General features: G+C 44.7%; 1 protein-coding gene and 2 long non-coding RNA genes across 9 annotated transcripts in view; 2 read left to right on the top strand and 1 right to left on the bottom strand.

Moving 5' to 3' along the window:
• The first annotated feature begins 11,062 nt into the window (after window positions 1-11,062).
• LOC129163709 (uncharacterized) lies at window positions 11,063-11,919 on the top strand. Its single transcript, XR_008563514.2, has 3 exons — window positions 11,063-11,370; window positions 11,454-11,532; window positions 11,611-11,919. It is a non-coding gene; the product is annotated as an uncharacterized lncRNA (long non-coding RNA).
• A 3,213-nt stretch (window positions 11,920-15,132) lies between these two features.
• Window positions 15,133-16,609, bottom strand: LOC139063821 (uncharacterized). The gene is made up of 3 exons (XR_011517156.1): window positions 15,589-16,609; window positions 15,427-15,505; window positions 15,133-15,340 (listed from the first exon to the last, which is right to left on the bottom strand). It is a non-coding gene; the product is annotated as an uncharacterized lncRNA (long non-coding RNA).
• Window positions 16,610-21,793: 5,184 nt separating this feature from the next.
• Window positions 21,794-23,451, top strand: part of slc4a11 (solute carrier family 4 member 11) — a 337,506-nt gene continuing 335,848 nt past the window's right edge. For 3 of the 7 annotated variants that reach the window (XM_054742000.2, XM_054741996.2, XM_054741994.2), the window contains exon 1: window positions 21,795-21,977. In XM_054742000.2, the coding sequence (XP_054597975.2) occupies window positions 21,941-21,977 (37 nt within the window). In that variant the 5' untranslated portion in view covers window positions 21,795-21,940. Of the gene's footprint in view, window positions 21,978-23,451 lie in introns of all 7 variants that reach the window. The other 4 variants (XM_054741997.2, XM_054741995.2, XM_054741999.2 and 1 more) reach the window with 3 other exon arrangements.

Below are 23,451 nucleotides of genomic sequence, written 5' to 3'. Positions count from 1 at the left end.
GAGCCCAGGGACCCAAACCCCACCAGGCAGCCACCGGGATCTATCAGGCAGATGCCAAAATCTTAAACCCCCAGACCCAGTTGCCACGAACACTCAGGCAGACCACGGCACAACCCCTCACACCAGGTGTGGCAGGGGGAGGGGGGACAAAGATCTATATCATCAAGAGAAGTTCCAGGAGAGGGGAGGAGTCAAAGGCCCCACCTGACATATACAGTCATACACAAACACAGTCACACACTCCCTCCCTCATGCTCACACATGCACATACAACCCAAGACTTACAAAAATCATGCCGGACACCCACTCATGCTCCCCATACACACCCTATTCACTCTGGTCCCGGTACTGCTGCACATTGGGTACAACCATCACCGGTAACCAGAGTTTGACCCTTTCTGCTGGGGTGCTGATGAGCAGGCTCCCCCGCCCAACGCTGAGCACAGCAACCCACCACCCCAGACCCCAACCAGACCGCCAGATCCCCCTCCTAGCCTCCAGCCCCAGGAAGCCTAGCAACAACAGAGGTGGCAAAGACCCCTAGTCTCCCTCTGCCTGCTCCACTATAGTGTGTGTGTTCATGCGGTGTATTCCATGGCTGTGGTGAGTGGGCAGTGCGGGCATCATCCGGCCTATGCCCGCTGATGCCACCGCACCACCCCACTCACACCTTCAGCCATCAGTGTCTAAGTGCTGTTTAAAATTGGAAGTGGGCACTGGCACCCGGGAGGAGGCTGAAATATCCCCCTGCCAAATGCCGTTGAATGTGCTCACTCCCAAGGCCCTAAGTGTGTTTGTGTGGAATGTCGTCAGTGGAAGCGTATAAGGTGCAAATAAAATTGGGGGGCAGGTTGCCACAGGAATGCGGAAATGGGGTCCATACCCGCACTCCCCGACTTGCCCACCCCTCAAGGTCCTATGTGTATTTTTGTGTGATGATGTGAGGGAGCAGGAGGAGAGAAATATGCGGGGATGGGGAGGAATGGCTGGTTGGGCTTAGCCCTCCAGGGAGCCAGCTCCCCTACTGGCCCCAACAGGCACCTCTGTTGTCAAACTGCCACCCAGGGCATGGAGACCCCAGGCCATCCTGCCAGGGCCCGAAGCAGCAGCATTACAGAGCCTCACGGAGTCCGAGGGCACCAACCCAGCCCCACCCCAGATGAATATCTATGCCCGTCCCTGCATTTGCACAACTTCCAGAATATAAAAGACATGGGACATCCAGGTAAGGTTAGGTCCTCCCCCTCCTGGACCTCCCGCTCCCCTGTGATGGAACGGCAGAGGAGCCAAGGTCTACCTGAGGCCCCCGAACCCGGGCCAGGCACTGCTGCGTGTTCCTGCCTTCTTCCCGGCAGTATACATGTCAGGACCCCGACCCCCAAGTCCCCGCCCAGATCCCCACACGGGGCCGGCCATCCCCAAACCCCGAGCCCCCAGGCCCCCACCCAGATCTGCCTAGGGGCATTGCAGCCGCCAGGCGGTGACCCATGACCGCCGCCAAGATCCCCAAGGGGCCCCACTCACAACCGCCAGTAGTCCACCCCTCGAACCAACCCAAGCACCTCCAGAGGGGGGCAACGGCCCCCCAGTCCCAGACACCCCCAGTGAACCCACCCCCAGGGAACATCCGGATACTCCAAACTCAGATCCCACACCCCCACACCCACACCATCCCGCAGGACAACATCAACGGCCCCCCACCCTCGCTATGTGATGGAACCGAACAAAGGAGCCCAGAGAGATTCATCTGAAGTGGAAGCAGAGGCTATATCAAGTGCAATATGATCTAACAAAAGATTTCTATACTGGTTAATGCAGAGAGTTTCTCTATTTTTCCAATTCAAGAGGATAGTTTTCTTAGCGATGCATATGGCAGTCAGAACCACGTGAACCAAAGATGTTTCAATCGGGACATCGTCCAGGTTTCCCAGTAAACGAAGAGAGGGGGTAGTTGGGATATGACATTTCAGACATTTTGACAGATCCTCACATACTCTACCCCAAAATTCCTGGACAGGTGGGCAGGACCACAGTGCATGAATGTAATTGTCAGGAATGTTGTTTGTGCAGTGTGTACAGGTGTCAGACGACACAAACCCCATCTTGAATATCCGATGACCTGTATAGTGTACTCTGTGTAGAATTTTGTACTGAATTAATTGTAAATTGGGGTGTCTGATCATTTTAAAAGTTTTTAAACAAGTTTGGGACCAGAAGTCCTGGTCAAAGCTAACTGATAGATCCACCTCCCATTTTTCAATAGAGATTGCAATTTTATCGTCTATTTTGGACAGTGTCTTATGTACTTTAGCCAGTAGTTTGGGGGGTTTGAGATTATAAAAGTCTAATACCCTTGGTGGTGTTTGTAATTCTATTTTATTGAGCTTAAATTTTTGTTTGACTACAGATTTAATTTGGTGATATTCTAAAAAGCTATTCTTATCCATTCCAAATTGGGAGACTATTTGATTAAATGGGATGAAGTCCAATCCTTCATATATGTGTTCCAGGTATAGGATTCCTTTATTTTTCCAGTCCGGAAGGTTCATCATTTTGTTGTTTTGCAAAATGTCAGGATTATTCCAGATAGGTGTGCGTCTGCATGGTACTAGTTAAGACTCTGTCATTTTAAGGTACTCCCACCATGCTGTCAGAGAGGTGCTGATACTAATAATTTTGAAGCTTTCATGTTTTCTTATGCTTGAGCTAATAAATGGTATGTCTGAAAGCTCTATCGTATTGCAAAGTTTCTGTTCTATATCTAACCAGGACTCATCTAGTGGGTTATCTTGCAACCATCTTGGTATATATTGCAGCCTGTTGGCTAAGAACTAATAATAAAAATTGGGTAAATCCAGTCCTCCTCTGTCTTTGGTCTTCTGAAGCGTTTTTAAGCTAATTCGTGGAGGTTTATCCTGCCAAAAGAATTTAGTAATTGAGGAGTCCAGAGATTTAAACCAGTCAGAGGGTGGTTTGTTTGGGATCATCGAGAATAAGTAATTTATTCTGGGTAAGACCATCATTTTAATTGTAGCAACTCTCCCCATGAGCGATATTGGTAAGGATTTCCATCTTACAAGATCATCTTCCACTTTCCTTAAAAGTGGGATGTAGTTTAGTTTGGTTAGATCTGCTAACTTGGGAGAGATATTAATTCCCAGGTATGTGATATTCCCTGACTTCAATTGTGTATTAAGCAAATTGACAAATGAGAAATTAATTGGTAGAACTGTGGATTTTAACCAGTTTATAGAGTAATCTGAAACTCTTGAAAAAGAGTTTATTAGTTCTATTGCTTGGGAGAGAGAGGATTGAGAATTCTGGAGAAAGAGTAAAACATCATCTGCATAAAGACTGATCTTATGTTCTATTTTCTTACACTTTATCCCTTTAATATCTGTTGTTTGCCTAATTTCTGCTGCTCTTGGTTCGATAAAGATAGCAAATAGTGAGGGGGAGAGTGGGCATCCCTGCCTGATCCCCCTCTGAAGACAGAAGCTAGCTGATATTTGGTCGTTCGTCCTGACACGTGCAGTTGGCGAACTGTATAATGTTTGTAGCCAGTTTATGAAGAAGGTCCCAAAGCCAAATTTATGTAAAGTTGCAAATAAGAACTTCCAGTTAACTATCAAAAGCCTTTTCTGCATCTAGAGATAATATACTAGTTTCTATGTTTCTACTGTAAGAGAAATCTATCAAATTAAGTAATCTACGTGAATTAGTGGATGACTGTCTACCCTTGATGAAACCAGTTTGGTCAGGGTGTATTATGAAGGGGGTTACCCCCCAAGGCGCTTTACAACTGTAACGTGAGGAAATATGGGTTTTCTGTCACAAAGGTGGTGTTGGACTCAGCTGTGTCAAAGCTGGGTCGCTGAGAACTTTCACCCACAGATTAAGACCTGAACGCCAGCGAGTCTGGGAGGAAACCATAACATCTGCCACCTGCGGTACCAGAAGAAGGAGTTCTCATGGACAAGTAGTCATAACAAGTCAAAACATAAAGTTTAAACTTCTTTTTCTTGTTTTGAATGTTAAAAGTTTAATCATCAATTTGCTCATTATAAATGTGTTTTAATCAAATGAATGATTCTTATGCTTTTGGGTAATTATAATGGCTTAATGAATCCATACTTAAATAATGTTTGTTGCTGACCTTCACACACACTCAAGCACACACACCCACACACAGATTCTCACAGTTAAACTCCAAAACACATTTGCTGACGCACACGTTTGCTTTGAGAGGAGAAAGGTTTTTGGTAAGTTTAAGAGAGAGGACGTGTGAACAACCGCTAACGGGGGCACGGAGCCCATTGGTTCAATCCCCCCCCCCCCCCCCCCTCTCACGCTGTTTCTGCCAAGCCAGGCAGAATAGCTGAATCGCAACTTCTAATGCAGACTCATTACCGAGTCTTTTGATTTCTGAGTGAACTTAACTTAATAAAGCGCATCGACAAAACGCTTTACCATCAACGTGTACCGAGGGCAACTCTGGACCGGTTCGCGGCGCATCTTTGTCTTCTTTGCCAGCCAAGGTGCCCTGGATGAAACACCATCCTAAGGTGACGTCCCGGGTCCAACAGAGGGTCCGATTTTTGGTGAGGCAAAACACGACAGATAGCGTTTTGATGCATCTTTTCCAACTAAACCTAAGTTTATTCAAACCATCACTTTTCACTCAGACACCTGTTTCTTCCTGAAGCAAAATCAGATGCATACACGCATCCATCTCACCTCATATCACTCTCAATCTTCATTCACCGACAGAAGGTCTATTTGAGCAAGAACAGCATATCAACTGTTAAAGATTGTCCCACAAAGTTGCCAATGTTGATTGTTATTACCTGTTTGTCAATTTCAAAATCATTAGTTTAATTTGAAGAATTAAAACTTTTAATTGTCAAACTGGTTTCCTCATTGAACTGAAACACAGACACACAGATATTATCATCAGTTTATCGATGAAAACAACCTTTGAGTCTTCTTAACAATATAACTGAGTAAAGACAGTTTCTCCTTACAATATAACTGAGCCAGTCAATATTTTCTTTACAAATATGGCTGAGCCAGCCAAATTTCTTTACAATATGGCGAGCCAGCCAGGAGTGCCGCCGTGAAACACTTGCCAAATTTCTTTACACAACACAATCAGTCATTCACCCATTCACACACTGATGGTGATGAGCTACGATGTAGCCACAGCTGCCCTGGGGTGCACTGACAGTGGCGAGGCTGCCGAGTACTGGCGCCACCGGTCCCTCCGACCACCATCAGAAGGCAACGTGGGTTAAGTATCTTGCCCAAGGACACAACGACAGCGACAGACTGAGCGGGGCTCGAACCTGCAACCTTCCGATTATGGGGCGAGCACTTAACTCCTGTGCCACCGTCGCCCCAAAAGTCTCTGAAAGTGTTGTTAATGCTTTCAGGGTCATAAACTATATTGCCGGTTGAGTCTTTAACAGCAGATATGGTAGTTTTCTCTTTATTAATTTTTAATTGGCTAGCTAAAAATTTACCTGATTTATTATTATGTTTAAAGTTTTCTATTCGTAGTCTTTGTGCTAAAAATTGTGTGTTTTTGTCAATAATTCCATGAAGTTCTAATTTAGCTTTACGTAATTTGCTCATTAACTCTTCTTCTGTGGATGCCTCTAAAGATTTAATGATTTCTTCTAACTCCTGAATACGTTTGTTTTCTGTTTTATTCTTATGTGATGAGAAAGAGATTATTTTACCTCTCATCACTGCCTTTCCTGCCTCCCAGAGAACAGATGCTGATGTTCCAGACAGGTCATTATGTTCTAAATATAAAGCCCACTCCTTTTAAAAAAATTCTATTAAACCTTCATCTTTAAGCAGTGATGTATTAAACCTCCAGTTTTTGTTTGGTGGGATTATCTTCTTGTTTACCAGAGTTAAAGAAACCGGAGCATGGTCACTGACAACTATGGGGTGTATCTCAGTGTCTGAAATGTCAGCCAACAATGAGCTGCTGACTAGAAAATAATCCAGACGTGAATGAGAGTGATGGACGTGTGAGAAAAACGTATACTCTCTACAGTTAGGATGAAGAGATCGCCATGCATCACAAAGTCCATAATCACTCATGTACTGTTTAACTATATTAGTGGATTGCCAATTGCGCCGAGTCCCAGCTGTACTGAGCCTGTCTGTTGAAGAATTCATCCAAAAATTAAAATCGCCTCCAAGTATAAGTGGACAGCCCAAGTGTTCGGAGAGTACAAGAGAAAAAATTATGAAAGAATGAAGGGTCATCAATATTTGGACAGTATATGCTGACAATACAAAAGCTTTGATTCTGTATAGATATTTTTAACATTATAAATCTACCCTCTGGATCAGAAACTGTGTCCAATACTGTGAAATTTATGTTTCTGTGTATTAAAATAGCTACACCTCTTTGCCTAGAGTTAAAGCAGGCAGAGAACATGCAGGGAAACTCAGGTGATATAAGTTCATCTGCGGATGTGGCAGATCTATGAGTCTCTTGTAATAATATTACGTCTGCTTGCACTCTCTTTAGCTGATCAAAAATCTAATCTTTTCTCTCTGGGGCCAGCTCCATGTACGTTCCATGAGACAAACTTTAGTGCACTCATAGAAGTGTGTGTGAGTAGCTAAAATATGCCGCCTTCATGTGAATAAGATGGAATAGGTATCTTCGTCGTCGTCGTCTTCCTCCGCTTATCCGGGTCCGGGTCGCGGGGGCAGCATCCCAACTAGGGAGCTCCAGGCCGTCCTCTCCCCGGCCTTGTCCACCAGCTCCTCCGGCAGGACCCCAAGGCGTTCCCGGACCAGATTGGAGATGTAACCTCTCCAACGTGTCCTGGGTCGACCCGGGGGCCTTCTGCCGGCAGGACATGCCCGAAACACCTCCCCGGGGAGGCGTCCAGGAGGCATCCTGACCAGATGCCCAAACCACCTCAACTGGCTCCTTTCGATCCGGAGGAGCAGCGGTTCTACTCCGAGTCCCTCCCGAATGTCCGAGCTCCTCACCCTATCTCTAAGGCTGAGCCCGGCCACCCTACGGAGGAAACTCATTTCGGCCGCTTGTATCCGCGATCTCGTTCTTTCGGTCATTACCCAAAGCTCATGACCATAGGTGAGGATTGGGACGTAGATCGACCGGTAAATCGAGAGCCTGGCTTTCTGGCTCAGCTCCCTCTTCCCCACGACAGATCGGCTCAGCGTCCGCATCACTGCAGACGCCGAACCAATCCGCCTGTCGATCTCCCGATCCCTCCTACCCTCACTCGTGAACAAGACCCCGAGATACTTAAACTCCTCCACTTGAGGTAGGACTTCTCCCCCGACCCGGAGGTGGCAAGCCACCCTTTTCCGGTCGAGAACCATGGTCTCAGATTTGGAGGTGCTGATCCTCATCCCAGCCGCTTCACATTCGGCCGCGAACCTACCCAGCAAGAGCTGAAGGTCAGAGCTGGATGAAGCTAGGAGGACCACATCATCAAACTCGACACACTCCACACCACGGCTGCGTCTAGAAATTCTGTCCATAAAAGTGATGAACAGAACCGGTGACAAAGGGCAGCCCTGGCGGAGTCCAACCCTCACTGGGAACAGGTCCGACTTACTACCGGCTATGCGGACCAAACTCACGCTCCTCTGGTAAAGGGACTGAATGGCCCTTAACAGAAAGCCACCCACCCCATACTCCTGGAGCGTCCCCCACAGGGTGCCCCTGGGGACACGGTCATAAGCCTTCTCCAAATCCACAAAGCACATGTGGATTGGTTGGGCAAACTCCCATGCCCCCTCCATCACCCTTGCAAGGGTATAGAGCTGGTCCACAGTTCCACGGCCAGGACGAAAACCACATTGCTCCTCCTCTATCTGAGATTCAACTATCGATCAGACCCTCCTCTCCAGTACCTTGGAGTAGACCTTTCCAGGGAGGCTGAGGAGTGTGATCCCCCTATAGTTGGAACACACCCACAGGTCACCCCTCTTAAAGATGGGGACCACCACCCCGGTCTGCCACTCCCTAGGAACTGCCCCCGATGACCACGCAATGTTGTAGAGACGTGTCAACCATGACAGCCCTACAACATCCATAGCCTTGAGATACCCAGGACGAACCTCATCCGCCCCCGGGGCTCCGCCGCTGTGTAGTTGTTTGACTACCTCAGCAACTTCTGCCCCCGAGATCGGACAGTCCATCCCCAGGCCTCCCAGCTCTGGTTCCTCCTCGGAATGCGCATTGGTGGGATTGAGGAGCTCCTCAAAGTATTCCTTCCACCGTCCGACTATAGCCTCAGTTGACGTCAGCAGCTCCCCATCCCCACTGTAAACAGTGTGAGCTAGTTGCTGCCTTCCTCTCCTGAGGCGCCGGACAGTTTGCCAGAACCTCTTTGGAGCCGATCGATAGTCTTTCTCCATGGCCTCACCAAACTCCTCCCACGCCCGAGATTTTGCCTTGGCAACTGCCACTGCTGCACTCCGCTTGGCTATCCGGTACCTGTCTGCTGCCTCCGGGGACCCACAGACCAGCCACGCCCTGTAGGCCTCCTTCTTCAGCCTGACGGTTCCCCGAACCTCTGGTGTCCACCAGCGGGTACGGGGGTTGCCACCACGACTGGCACCGGCCACCTTACGACCACAGCTAGCAACAGCCGCCTCGACAATCGCAGAGTGGAACAAGGCCCACTCGGACTCAATGTCCCCCACTGCTCTCGGGACGTGGTCAAAGCTCTGCCGGAGGTGGGAGTTGAAGACCGTCTTGACAGGTTCTTCTGCCAGGCGTTCCCAGCAGACCCTCACTATGCGTTTGGGTCTGCCAGGTCTACGCGGCATGTTCCCTTGCCATCTGATCCAACTCACCACCAGGTGGTGATCAGTTGACAGCTCCGCCCCTCTCTTCACTCGGGTGTCCAAAACATACGGCCGCAGGTCAGATGATACGACTACAAAATCTATCATCGACCTGTGACCTAGGCTGCCCTGGTACCAAGTGTACCGGTGGGCATCCTTATGTTCGAACATGGTGTTCGTTATGGCCAAACTGCGGCTTGCACAGAAGTCCAATAACAAAACACCGCTCGAGTTCAGATTAGGTGGGCCGTTCCTCCCAATCACACTCCTCCAGGTCAAGCTGTCATTGCCCACGTGAGCATTGAAGTCCCCCAGCAGGACAATGGAGTCCCCTGATGGAGCACTATCTAGCACTCGTCCCAGGGACTCCAAAAAGGGTGGGTACTCTGAACTGATATTTGGCCCATAAGCACAAACAACAGTCAGGACTCGTTCCCCGACCCGAAGGCGCAAGGAAGCTACCCTCTTGTCCCCCGGGGTAAACCCCAACACACAGGCAGAGAGTCTCGGGGCTAACAAAAAGCCAACCCCAGCCCTCCGCCTCTCACCCGGAGCAACTCCAGCAAAGTAGAGTGTCCAACCCCTCTCCAGGTCTCGGGTTCCAGAGCCAATGCAATGTGTCGAGGTGAGTCCGACTATATCTAGCCGGTACCGCTCAACCTCTGCCACAAGCTCCGGCTCCTTCCCCGCCAGCGAGGTGACATTCCATGTCCCAAAAACTAGTTTTCTTGTCCGGGGATTGGACCGCCAAGGCTCCCGCCTTGGTCTGCCACCCGATTCGCATTGCACCGGACCCTTCATGTTCCTCCTGCGGGTGGTGGGTCCACAGTTGGACGAGCCCATGTATCCGGTTCGGGCTGGGCCCGGCCGGGCCCCATGGGCGAAAGCCCGGCCACCAGGCGCTCTCTCACGGGCCCCAACCCCAGGCCTGGCTCCAGGGTGGGACCCCAGTAACCCTCCGGGCCGGGTACTCCGACTCTTCGTTTTAACCGCCATGAAAGATCCTTCGAACCGTTCTTTGTCTCACCCTTCACCTAAGACCAATTTGTCATGGGGGCCCTACCAGGGGCACTAAGTGCCCCAGACAACATAGCTCCTAGGATCATTAGGGCACTCAAACTCCTCCACCAATGAGATACTATCTCATTATTATGACTTAGTATCTCATAATTATGACTTATTATCTCATAATTATGACTTAGCTATCTCATTATTATGAGATACTATCTCATTATTATGACTTAGTATCTCATTATTATGACTTAGTATCTCATTATTATGACTTAGTATCTCATTATTATGAGATAGCATCTCATTATTATGAGATACTATCTCATTATTATGAGATAGTATCTCATAATTATGACTTAGCTATCTCATAATTATGACTTAGTATCTCATTATAATGAGATAAATTCTGCTGGCCTCCACGGACTTCCGTTTTTGGACTTCCGTATTTTTCAAACTGCAGCAGCAGCGCAGCACACAACTTCGTTCGCGCTGAGTGGTCAGAATGGCTATTTGTACGCGTTTGCTGCTAGACCTCCCAAGAATAATGGTTAACGATGTACACTGAATCTTTCTTGCCTCGTCCGAAATGCCAAAATCTAGTATGGACAAAGCTTGTATTGTATGAGCCCGGCTACATACACAGCTATGAAGGTAAGCTAACAAACTTCTGCTGTGAGTTACTAAAGATGCTACACGCTAGCTCTCCACTAGCCTAAGTTAACACAATAAGGAAACGTTATTGGAGCGATAAGTAAGGTCATGCGTGTTTTTCGTGTCTGAAATAAAAAAAAACAGTTTTTATGTTATTCTCAGTTTTAATCATGCAGTCAGGAGAGGTCACGGTTAGGTCCGAGTGTTTCAGGTCAATGAGGAAAAACCAGAAGCCCCACCGTCTGAGTGTAGGGAAACGTTACCCTGCAGGTTCAGTGCAGGATTGATTCAGGTTCAAAAGAAGACTGTTCATGTTTTTAAACGTCACATTTTTGCGAGTCATATCATTGCTTTTAGTTTGATAACAGGTTAATGACATGCCTGAACTACGTGTGTCATGTGGTATCAGAGATAAAATGTGTCCCAGAAAGAATATAGTAAGTAAAGTTTGTATAAATAGCATGTCACAGAAAGTCAAACATTAGATGACTCGCAGAAGCACAACATTGTTTACAGTTATTATTTTTGTCCACTACTTGTTCTACTCTTCTATTTTAAAATGAGTTAAGTGAAGTTAATCATCAATGTTTGTCTCTCCTTAAATGCAGTTGTACTCTAACAAATATTCTGTGTTGTAACAGATTGTGCTAAGGGATTCAAAGCCGGTGGGGGTGCCAGTGTATGTGTGGCAGGTGCAGCCTTGTGATGTCATGTGGCAGCTCAACTCTACCAGACGGCACATTTCTCCCAGCTGAAACATACATCGGTCCCCCCCCCCCCACACACACACACACACACACAGTGTTCAGCTGCACAGAAACTGAACAACAGTGGCACAAAACGGGGACCAAGGTTACAATCTTTTAATGATACTATAATTATGTGTATACATATTTCTGTTATAACATTTAAACTTGTTTTTATTTGGAAACAAGGTATTAAACCAGGTCCAGTTAATGACATGGTCATCATATCAGCCAGACCAAGAGAGAGGAGACCGGTAGAATGAACAAGGTATGTTTTTCTTTCTGGACTGCACGCACACACACACACATGCACACACCCCATTTGACTTTTGTTTTTCTTCCCAAGAAGCAGTTTGTAAAAAGGAGTCAGCTTCCCCGATGACAGCTTCATTCTGAAGGTGCAGGAGGCGTACCACAGACTTGGTGCAGATGAGGCTCCGGTGATGACAACCATGGCTGTCTCTGGTGATGTACCTCTGGTTGGATCCACGTTTGGTTCGGTGCAGGAGGGAAGCGGGCCATCTTACCAACTACCAGTGAGGACGGCCCCCAGGACGCGTCCACACAAAGACAACCCTTCTCTCCCACAACTGTCTCTCTCTCATTATAGACTGGGACCCTCTGCATGTGCATTTGTGTTTACTGAACATCATCATTTCACATCCCTCACATCATTGGGGAAATCATACAAAGCTGAGAACAGAACACAATCGCAGAGTTTCTGTGTGGAGGGGCACCAACTAAGGAGATGCCACATCACTTCTACAAAATTTAGATAAGTGTGTCAGACCAGGGCAGAAGGTTCTGCTGAGAACCTTGTGAAACAGCCTATGTGAACAAGTAGTCAGACTGATGACAAATGTTGGGGTCTTGCTTTGGAGCCTACAGCCATCAAGGAGTACTGCAAGGTAATAGAGGTAAACCACTACCCTTGTGGGGTCCTGATCCACCTTGAGGCACCATGGATGGGTTCAACACCAGATGGGATTATGTATGATCCTGAGGGCAGCCTGAGTGTGGCCTGCTGGAAATAAAATGCCTAAATGTGTCTAGCTTTGTGGATTATTATGCTCAGAAAAGGTTTACTCTCTGTGGCGATCTCATCCTCATTACTGGCAGGTCGGTGTTGACTGTTGATTTCTCCATGTGAGTGGTGTGACTTTGTTGTTTACACCACAGATGACATGTTTATTCAGCGAGTTCCCCGTGACATGGAAGTCATACAGACACTATTGTAATGTTTTCATTGCTGTTTAAATGTAAAGACTTACTGTGGGGGAAATTCAATGTAAATCTGCAGGAAAATTAAATAGTTCTGCATTTTCTTGTTTATGATGTTTTGTTTGCTAGCTGAGTAATCATTTTTAAATGGCTTCAGTTTAGTTTCAAAAGATAAGGTTTAAATTAAACGAATTAAAGAAGACTAAACAAAAACCGATGACTTATTTACCACAAAAGTGTTTGAAACCATAAACTTTCAATTTCTTTTTTTTATTACAAAACCATTTTAAACATACAAATACACATTTAAGCATGATATAGGTTTTTTTTTTATTTTAAGAACTCTATCAATTGAGAAATTAATCATAACTTACTTTATTGCTGAGGTTTTGTAAAGGTTTCTTCACTTTGTGCTTTTTTTCTCCCACCAGCCATCAGTTTGACAGCTGCCATTCTGGCGATTGTTGTTCGCATCATAAAGTAAAATGGTTTTATGGCACTATAATTTAACTCACTGTGGATGTGTAGACCTAATAATGTGGTAAAATATATAATTGTAATCCAAACTGTTAAAAGAAGTTTCTGATTTTTCTGCTGTCCACTTACTACGGGGGTGTCAGAATTGCCATTTTCTTTTTATCAGGTTTCCCCTCTCTGCTGTTCTCCAAGATGTCTGGAACAACATACCAACCCAGTTCTTCCAACACCTGCATTCAAGTGTACCTAGAAGAATTGATGTTGTTTTTGAGTCAATGGGTGATCACACTGAATATAGATTTACATTTCTAGTAGGTTCATTGACTGATTTTTGCTGACTGATGAAAATGAATGATTATCACTTCCATTTTTGAAAGCATTATTTTCAGCATTTTCCACACCTGCCTAAAATGTTTCCACAGTAATAAAATACAGTATATGTTATTAAATAACATATACTGTATTTTATTAAATTAACATATATATGTTATTTAATGTAAATAATGGCAACCTGTCCAGGGTGTACCATGCGAGTTTGCTCACACACACACACACACACACACACACACACACACACACACACACACACACACACACACACACACACACACACACACACACACACACACACACACACACACAGAGGCATCAGCAAGGTACAATTCTGTATTTTTTTCATTCCCTCTGATGGGGAGCAGAGAAGTATGTATGTGGGTTATTGCTAGTTGCAGAGACAGATTTTCTGAAACACAACTGTAGTCGGTCTGATGAAAATCAAGAACTTGGCTCTGTGAGGATTTGGATACCAGAGGAGGAGATAAGGCCAAATCTGCCTGCAGACTTTTAGGACCACCCAGACACCACAGTCATTCTTGACTGCACTGAGCTGATGTGTCAATGTCCATCTTCCCCTCTCCTCCAGAGTGAGGTGTTTTCCTCCTACAAGTCACTCCCACAAAGGAGCCTGATGTCTGAGCACCTCAAGTCATGTAGGGCAACCACACTGCATATTTACACACTTCCATAAAGGTACTGCATTTAAAGCTTTCACTCAGATGATCTTCAACGGTGCTGTGCCCTTCTGAGGGCTTGAGATGCGGTACCTTTACAAAACCTCAGCAATAAAGTAAGTTATGATTAATTTCTCAATTGATAGAGTTCTTAAAATTAAAAAAAAAACTATGTCATGCTTAAATGTGTATTTGTATGTTTAAACTGGTTTTGTAATAAAAAAAGAAATTGAAAGTTTATGGTTTCAAACACTTTTGTGGTAAATAAGTCATCGGTTTTTGTTTAGTCTTCTTTAATTCGTTTAATTTAAACCTTATCTTTTGAAACTAAACTGAAGCCATTTAAAAATGATTACTCAGCTAGCAAACAAAACATCACAAACAAGAAAGTGCAGAACTATTTAATTTTCCTGCAGATTTACATTGAATTTCCCCCACAGTAAGTCTTTACATTTAAACAGCAATGAAAACATTACAATAGTGTCTGTATGACTTCCATGTCACGGGGAACTCGCTGAATAAACATGTCATCTGTGGTGTAAACAACAAAGTCACACCACTCACATGGAGAAATCAACAGTCAATACCGACCTGCCAGTAATGAGGATGAGATCGCCACAGAGAGTAAACCTTTTCTGAGCATAATAATCCACAAAGCTACACACATTTAGGCATTTTATTTCCAGCAGGCCACACTCAGGCTGCCCTCAGGATCATACATAATCCCATCTGGTGTTGAACCCATCCATGGTGCCTCAAGGTGGATCAGGACCCCACAAGGGTAGTGGTTTACCTCTATTACCTTGCAGTACTCCTTGATGGCTGTAGGCTCCAAAGCAAGACCCCAACATTTGTCATCAGTCTGACTACTTGTTCACATAGGCTGTTTCACAAGGTTCTCAGCAGAACCTTCTGCCCTGGTGTGACACACTTATCTAAATTTTGTAGAAGTGATGTGGCATCTGCTTAGTTGGTGCCCCTCCACACAGAAACTCTGCGATTGTGTTCTGTTCTCAGCTTTGTATGATTTCCCCAATGATGTGAGGGATGTGAAATGATGATGTTCAGTAAACACAAATGCACATGCAGAGGGTCCCAGTCTATAATGAGAGAGAGACAGTTGTGGGAGAGAAGGGTTGTCTTTGTGTGGACGTGTCCTGGGGGCCGTCCTCACTGGTAGTTGGTAAGATGGCCCGCTTCCCTCCTGCACCGAACCAAACGTGGACCCAACCAGAGGTACATCACCAGAGACAGCCATGGTTGTCATCACCGGAGCCTCATCTGCACCAAGTCTGTGGTACGCCTCCTGCACCTTCAGAATGAAGCTGTCTGTCATCGGGGAAGCTGACTCCTTTTTACAAACTGCTTCTTGGGAAGAAAAACAAAAGTCAAATGGGGTGTGTGCATGTGTGTGTGTGTGTGTGTGTGCGTGCAGTCCAGAAAGAAAAACATACCTTGTTCATTCTACCGGTCTCCTCTCTCTTGGTCTGGCTGATATGATGACCATGTCATTAACTGGACCTGGTTTAATACCTTGTTTCCAAATAAAAACAAGTTTAAATGTTATAACAGAAATATGTATACACATAATTATAGTATCATTAAAAGATTGTAACCTTGGTCCCCGTTTTGTGCCACTGTTGTTCAGTTTCTGTGCAGCTGAACACTGTGTGTGTGTGTGTGTGTGTGGGGGGGGACCGATGTATGTTTCAGCTGGGAGAAATGTGCCGTCTGGTAGAGTTGAGCTGCCACATGACATCACAAGGCTGCACCTGCCACACATACACTGGCACCCCCACCGGCTTTGAATCCCTTAGCACAATCTGTTACAACACAGAATATTTGTTAGAGTACAACTGCATTTAAGGAGAGACAAACATTGATGATTAACTTCACTTAACTCATTTTAAAATAGAAGAGTAGAACAAGTAGTGGACAAAAATAAAATAACTGTAAACAATGTTGTGCTTCTGCGAGTCATCTAATGTTTGACTTTCTGTGACATGCTATTTATACAAACTTTACTTACTATATTGTTTCTGGGACACATTTTATCTCTGATACCACATGACACACGTAGTTCAGGCATGTCATTAACCTGTTATCAAACTAAAAGCAATGATATGACTCGCAAAAATGTGACGTTTAAAAACATGAACAGTCTTCTTTTGAACCTGAATCAATCCTGCACTGAACCTGCAGGGTAACGTTTCCCTACACTCAGACGGTGGGGCTTCTGGTTTTTCCTCATTGACCTGAAACACTCGGACCTAACCGTGACCTCTCCTGACTGCATGATTAAAACTGAGAATAACATAAAAACTGTTTTCTTTTTTTCAGACACGAAAAACACGCATGACCTTACTTATCGCTCCAATAACGTTTCCTTATTGTGTTAACTTAGGCTAGTGGAGAGCTAGCGTGTAGCATCTTTAGTAACTCACAGCAGAAGTTTGTTAGCTTACCTTCATAGCTGTGTATGTAGCCGGGCACATACAATACAAGCTTTGTCCATACTAGATTTTGGCATTTCGGACGAGGCAAGAAAGATTCGGTGTACATCGTTAACCATTATTCTTGGGAGGTCTAGCAGCAAACGCGTACAAATAGCCATTCTGACCACTCAGCACGAACGAAGTTGTGTGCTGCGCTGCTGCTGCAGTTTGAAAAATACGGAAGTGCAAAAACGGAAGTCCGTGGAGGCCAGCAGAATTTATCTCATAATTATGAGATACTAAGTCATAATAATGAGATAGCTAAGTCATAATAATGAGATAGCTAAGTCATAATTATGAGATACTAAGTCATAATAATGAGATTCTAAGTCATAATAATGAGATACTAAGTCATAATTATGAGATAGCTAAGTCATAATTATGAGATACTAAGTCATAATAATGAGATTCTAAGTCATAATAATGAGATACTAAGTCATAATAATGAGATACTAAGTCATAATAATGAGATACTATCTCATAATAATGAGATAGCTAAGTCAAAATTATGAGATACTAAGTCAAAATTATGAGATACTAAGTCATAATAATGAGATAGCTTCTCATAATAATGAGATAGCTAAGTCATAATTATGAGATAATCATTTTTTTTATTTTATCGGAGTGGCGGGAATGGGCTTCCATAAAAAACACATTTCTATTGGCTGCTAAGAAACTGTTGGAATTAAAACAGGCATGTTGTAGAAACAACTTGACATAAATGATTCTTCCTTTTTTGTCTTAACCAAAGAAATTCCAGTAATTGAGCAAAAACATTTGTTTTTTTACGTCACATTTTATAAAATAACAGGACACAAAGTGTCGGGACATTTAAAAAATACTTAAAATAATTAAAGGGGCCCAGAGAGCTGCAGAGTGATTGGAACATTGGGTTGTGAAGGAAGAACAGTTCTCAACAGTGTGATATGAGGGTGTAGAAGGTGAAGCCGGTGCAGGTCCTTCATGTTCACCAGATTCACACTGCAGATCAAGAGCTGCTCTTCCATGCATGGAGTTGAAAGAGAAAGGGAGAAGGTCTTTCCACCTCAGTCCGCCCCAACTGAACCAGGAGACACGGACTTCAGGGAGGCCAAGGTTGTCTGAGGGTCTCTGCAGCTCTCTGGGCACCACGCCTCACTCAGCTGCCACCGATGATCCAAATGGCTATGGAGAGAAAAAATAACAGGTTTGGCTTTGCTGTTTAAAGTACAAAATCATACATGAAGTGGTCAAGACAGGTATTTGGAACTTACACTCGCTGTGTTGTGTAGCTGATGTTGGAGACACACAGACTGCCATGGTGACCTTTTAACACATCTAAGATAAAAATGTAATAAAAGAATGAAACTTAAAAACTCCCAGAGCTCATTTCATGATTGCTAGTCAGCTATGGCTGATTTATTGTTTGGATCACAGTGAGTTACACTAATTCTAATATATTTTTATTTCTATTACACATATATACTTTTTAACTGTTATTTTCACGTGACTTATCAGGCTGTCTTGTTCTGGTTCTCATGATAATAATTTTGTTTCTTCCAGTAAGTTATCTTGTGCTTACTTCATCTGTATGTCTCTTTACTTTTGGTGAATTGTACTGAGTCCAGAATAAAGTCTACTTGGCTGTACAAGATCAGGGTTTCCCTTACATAGGCGTAGCCGTGGCGGCCCGCCATGGCTGAAATCCCACGCCTACAAGATCCCAAGTTTTTTTGGTTTTTTTTTTTGCACTGTTTCCCGAAGAAGCAGCGGGAACTACTATGTTGTCGCTTGTGATCTCGGCCGGCAGGCAGCAAGGAGCAGGCAGGGCAAGGTGGTTACAGCATAAGTTACTGAGTTTAAAATTAGAAAGGTAGCAGTGGATATAACGCTTTTTGTTTCACATGTTTCAATAGCATTAAGATAAACGAGTGTTGACGATCTTGACAGGGTTTCCTCCAGTGCTTATTAGGCCAGGTTTTCCTCCCCCCACCAGGGTAAGCATCACTTATTCATGTAAAATTTATTTATTTATTCATCATGTCTGACTTTAACAGCATCTAATCCTGTATTACGGCGTGAGCGCAACAGCGACAACTTAAGATCGATGCGTGAGCAGCCTGAGAGGTCGGGTGTTTTCATCTGAACCCTTAAAACCTCCAGCACGCTACGCTGCACTATTGACGTGTTAGCGCACGGCGCTAACAACTTAGCGACGTGACACGTCTCGGAGAAAGCGTAAAAACACGTTGGACGCTTCTTCTGAAGCGGGAAAATAACGCTTCTTCTTAAGCAGAGCACGACGTCGCCTCGGCTCGTTCACGGCCGAGCCAGACTGAGCTCGATAACATTGACCCAGCACAGCCACTGGGTCGTTGGAGCTGCCCCATGACTGCCTGATGGAAAACCAGCGGGTTTCATCAGACTCATAAAGTTTCTTGTTTTTGCTGCGGACCCCCTGCAGTCTTCCCCTATTAACATTTAAAATGATTCTGTAAATTCCGTGTATCAATAGAAAAAATCTCTGCCTCTGCCGGCTGCAGTAAATGTAGTTTCTAAATAATAAATAAGAGGTGCATTCATCTGTGGATCTCCTTTGATCTGCATAAGTGATATTCTCAGCACCAGAGCAGTGAAGCAAAGAAAGATTCCCGAGTTTGTTAGTAATTTTATTTATTAGGTGCATCTAACCTGTTCTATTTTTCTCTGAAATGAGATCAAATCAGTGCTTCTATGGGTTGTCTCAAATCTGCACTGGAAAATTGTACTTTAGAGACGTGTCATAATTTCTTCCCAAGCCCCCCATTTAATGGCTGGTGCGACTCAGGAGCGACTTAATAGTCCTGAAAATACGGTACGTGATAAATAGTGAAAACTTGCTCAAAGCAAAATATATTTTCATTACGGAAATAACTGAAAACTTACCGATTTAATATTTTTTATTCACAGAAAGGTACGTCTCATGAAAAAGCGCCGCAAACCTCCACCTGAACTCCATGCGGTCGATGGGTGTTCCACAGAGTTAGCTCCGGTTGTAGCTAGGTGGCTACATCCGTTAGCTCGGCTCCCATCTCTGCGTTAGCTTTGGGTTAGCTTCAGGTTAGCTTGTAGCTAGTTCGACCGGGTGTCATCAGTTGATCCCAGCCTTACAGCCCAACCCTCAGGTCCTCCTCTCATCCCTTTTATGGAATTGTCTGGGCTGGACGGAACCTGTGACACTGTCAAAATGGCGGTGGTGGCCACCTCCCATTTTTGCACAAAAACTTGTTATTGGAGCCTATGGAAAGGAATTGTCCAGTATATATGTCGATGGCTCAAACCCAGTGAATCCTGATAAGAATAATAAATGTCTGACCTGATGTTGGGCTAATACAGCCAGTCTGTCACTTCTCGCTCCTTTTAAAGCTTATTGTCCGCATAAAGCTTATCCACCGAGATGACAGCTCTCTTCCCAGCCTGGATAAACTTTTTGTGCAGCGGAAAGAGGACTCAGCGCCGATCCAGAATTTCCTTATGGAACTGGTCATTTACGCTGAAGTCTTTTCCTTTGAGCTCTCTTCTGTGACTTTTAACAAGATCCTTCTGCTTAAAATGTTCAAATTTAGCCACGATGGGACAAGGTCTTCTGCTGTCCCCTCTTTTAGCTCCAAGGCGATGTACCCGGTGAAAGGTGATGTTTTTTACAGTTTCTTCGGGTATCTTCATTTGGGTCTGGATAAAGTTTTTTATCGTTTGCTCGCAGTTCTCCGCCCCTCTCGCCTGCTCCGGCAGGCCTGCGAACACCAAATTATCCGTCATGCTACGGGCCTGAAGGTCCAAAACAGTCTCCTTCAGAATCTTGTTGTCCAGGGTGATCCACGTCATTCCCTCTTCCAGGGAAGAAACGGACTCCCGCAGAGACACGTTCTCAGCGGCCAGCTGCTCCACCTGCTCCTGGCTGAACTCCAGAGACCGACGGAGGTTCTGAAACTCCTGGTGTAGAACCTCAAGCAGATGAAGATGCCCCTCAAATCCCAGAAGCCGTTTATCTATAGAATCTAATAATTCCAATATGTCCTTCCGGGGAGATGAGGCCTCAGGCGAGTCATGAGGACGACTCCTCTTGGTCCCAGGTGTTTCAGCCTCAGCTGCTGATTTCTTCGGACCCATAACGAATAACTCAAAAACTTTGTCAATATAATTTAGTAAACTTTCTAAATTTTCTTCACTTACCTGCAGATGTAGTGAGTTATACTTACCAGATTATTTTTTTGCGTTGTCAGTAGATAAATTAGGCAAAAAAGCATCTTAATTGTTTGTGGATGTTTGCTAACGAGCTGCCATCAGCTTCAAACACTGCCATGTATCCGGTGATCGGCCGTCAACGCATGGACGTAATATTGGGGGGGGGGGGGGACAGGGGGACATGTCCCCCCCACTTTTTCCAAAGTCAAGTTTTGACCCCTGCACTTTTTACCATCCAACAACAACATTACGCTATATTAAATTGACACTGGTTGAGCTCTAGTACCAAGCGGAAAACAACAGTTTGTGTTGAAGCCTGTTTCCCATTAGAACATACTGTAAAGATAACCCCCCCCCCCCCCCCCCCCGCGTGTCCCCCCCACTTCCTAAGTGAAAATTACGTCCTTGCGTCAACGCATGCTCAGCTCCTCCTCTACTTGCTCAGCTCCTCCTCTACCAAGGTCAGTAACTTTGAATTAGCACTTTTGAAGGTTGGTCATTTTCATTTTTCTCAAAGCACAGAGTAATACATATTACATTCAGTTGATTGGATCAATGATCAAGAGATTATAAATATAACATTTCCATAACAGTTCTTTACAATGGATTGTCCCCAGAAGATAGTAATGTACCGAAATATGACTTTAAATGATCTGTGTATTGTAGGAGTCCTCAAAGAGGACTTAAAAAAACCTGTCCCCAATTTAAAGGTTAAAAAACTGTTTAGAGAAAAATTCAGTAAAATGAGAATATCAAGTGATTTTTGTCTTTTAAAAATTTAAAATAGAAAATTTCACTTACTAGCTTGTCTCTAAACCATACAGAAAGCAGTGTCCTCTAAGGGGGGTAGTTAATACTTGAAACCCCGATTATAACTTAAGCGAGTGTGTGTGTGTGTGTGTGTGTGTGTGTGTGTGTGTGTGTGTGTGTGTGTGTGTGTGTGTGTGTGTGTGTGTGTGTGTTTGTGTTCGTGTGTGCATGTGTGTGTTTACAGTGACAGAACGCTGTTCTATGGGCTGAAATAAAGATGCTGATTAAGAAAAGGAAGGCACTAGGACCTAGATAGAGCCAAGGAGGAGAGCAAGCAGGCAGAGCGGGGCTGAGTCACTGCATGTGTCTGAGAGGCAGTCAAAAACAGAGCATTGGAAGGAAGAGCAGAGGTGATCTCTCACTCAGCAGCACAGGATAACATAACCATGATGGGTTGATTCAGGGGAGGGGGGAGGGGGGTTGGGACTGGAAGTGTGCATTCACCACCACTTGTTCAGCTATGGAGACCAACAAAGTTCTTCATTTTGTGCCTTCTGGTAAGTGAAGACAAGCTCTGAGATATGCTCCTCAGCTGTGCAGTACAGCATTCAGTGGGAGAACCTCGGGGTTGCCTACCTGAGAAATGAGAACCTCCCTCATGGACAACTTGTGCAGCATACTTGAACCTAGACTCTGAGGGGTGGCAGATATTTATGTGCAGATGTTCTACTGTATATGGCTAGATAAATTGTGTATTTGTGCATTTTGAACTAACAGTGTTGCGACGCTCTGGTTTAGATTAGAGATTGAATAAGTCTTTTCACGGAAGGTTAATCTGTGAAAGCTTTGTTGTGCTTGTGAAAACATGTTAGGGATTAAATTAGTGTAAATGCACAGTTTTGTACCCATGTGTTTTCATGTTTGTGTGTGGTATGCAGTACTTTAAGTTCCTGTGTGATAATTCATCAGTTAAGCAACAGAGCAATAAACGGTTGCATTGCAAATGGTCTCAGAGATGCAGGTGTACCTGTCGAGACTGTGCAGCTGAAATGCAGAGGCAGCATGTGTTGCATTGGTGGGCTCATGCAGGATAAAAGGAGAAGGATTGACAGCATCAGTGTGTGTGAAATGCATGTCTGATTATGTCAATAGAGAAAAACATAACATCTATCAATTTGGGAGTGTGTGTGTATGTGTGTGTGTGTGTGTGTGTGTGTGTGTGTGTGTGTGTGTGTGTGTGTGTGTGTGTGTGTGTGTGAGGACAGATTAGTGTTGCTGACAACCACAAGACAGCAGTGAGTCCCCCCCCCCCCCCTCAATGAAAGTCCTGTGAGAGCTCAAAGCCCATTTGGAGGTGTGATGCAGCTGTTTCCTCATTTTCTTTTGTCTAGGAAGGCAGAACAGGAAACAACATATCTCTGTTCGTGTGTGTGTGTATGTGTATGTGTGTGTGTGTGTGTGTGTGTGTGTGTGTGTGTGTGCGTGCGCACATTGTAGAGAGACATATAAACTGTGTCTTTGTAAGTAGGCATGGGCATAATTCTTTATTGAACTCATTTTTACGTATAGACACTTGTCAGAGTCGAGTGTGTGTGTGTATTTATTCGGTGCATTGTGCACTCTAACCACATTCCAGAGTGTGTGTTGAGGCGTGATGGACACTGCTGTGGCTCGTCCTCTGAAGAGTCATTTGCATTAATTTGCCTAGGAGCTGAGGTGGAGGTGACAGGTTTGAGAATTGCAGCAGAACAATCCTGTGTGAAACCAGAAACATCTGTTAACTGGAAAGGTTTCAAATCAGAAAAAGACTGGTAGGAAAACGAGCAACACTTGTGAATTGTTTTGAAATTTTTTGTGTGTTGTCCAATTTGACCTTGGCTCTGAGTGTTAAAGTAGCCAACAATCTGCAGGCATTTGAGGGTGTTATCGACTACCAGTGATTCAACAATTACATTTACAGAAGATTGGATTTTCTGCTTTTCACTCTCATTTCATTTCTCTGGGAATTTTCAAACAAATCAAGTGAAGCTG

Source organism: Nothobranchius furzeri, chromosome 18, assembly GCF_043380555.1.
Source record: "Nothobranchius furzeri strain GRZ-AD chromosome 18, NfurGRZ-RIMD1, whole genome shotgun sequence".
Taxonomy (NCBI): domain Eukaryota; kingdom Metazoa; phylum Chordata; class Actinopteri; order Cyprinodontiformes; family Nothobranchiidae; genus Nothobranchius; species Nothobranchius furzeri.
The sequence above is the reverse complement of the archived record's forward strand: the minus strand, read 5'-3'. Positions and strand labels throughout refer to the sequence as shown.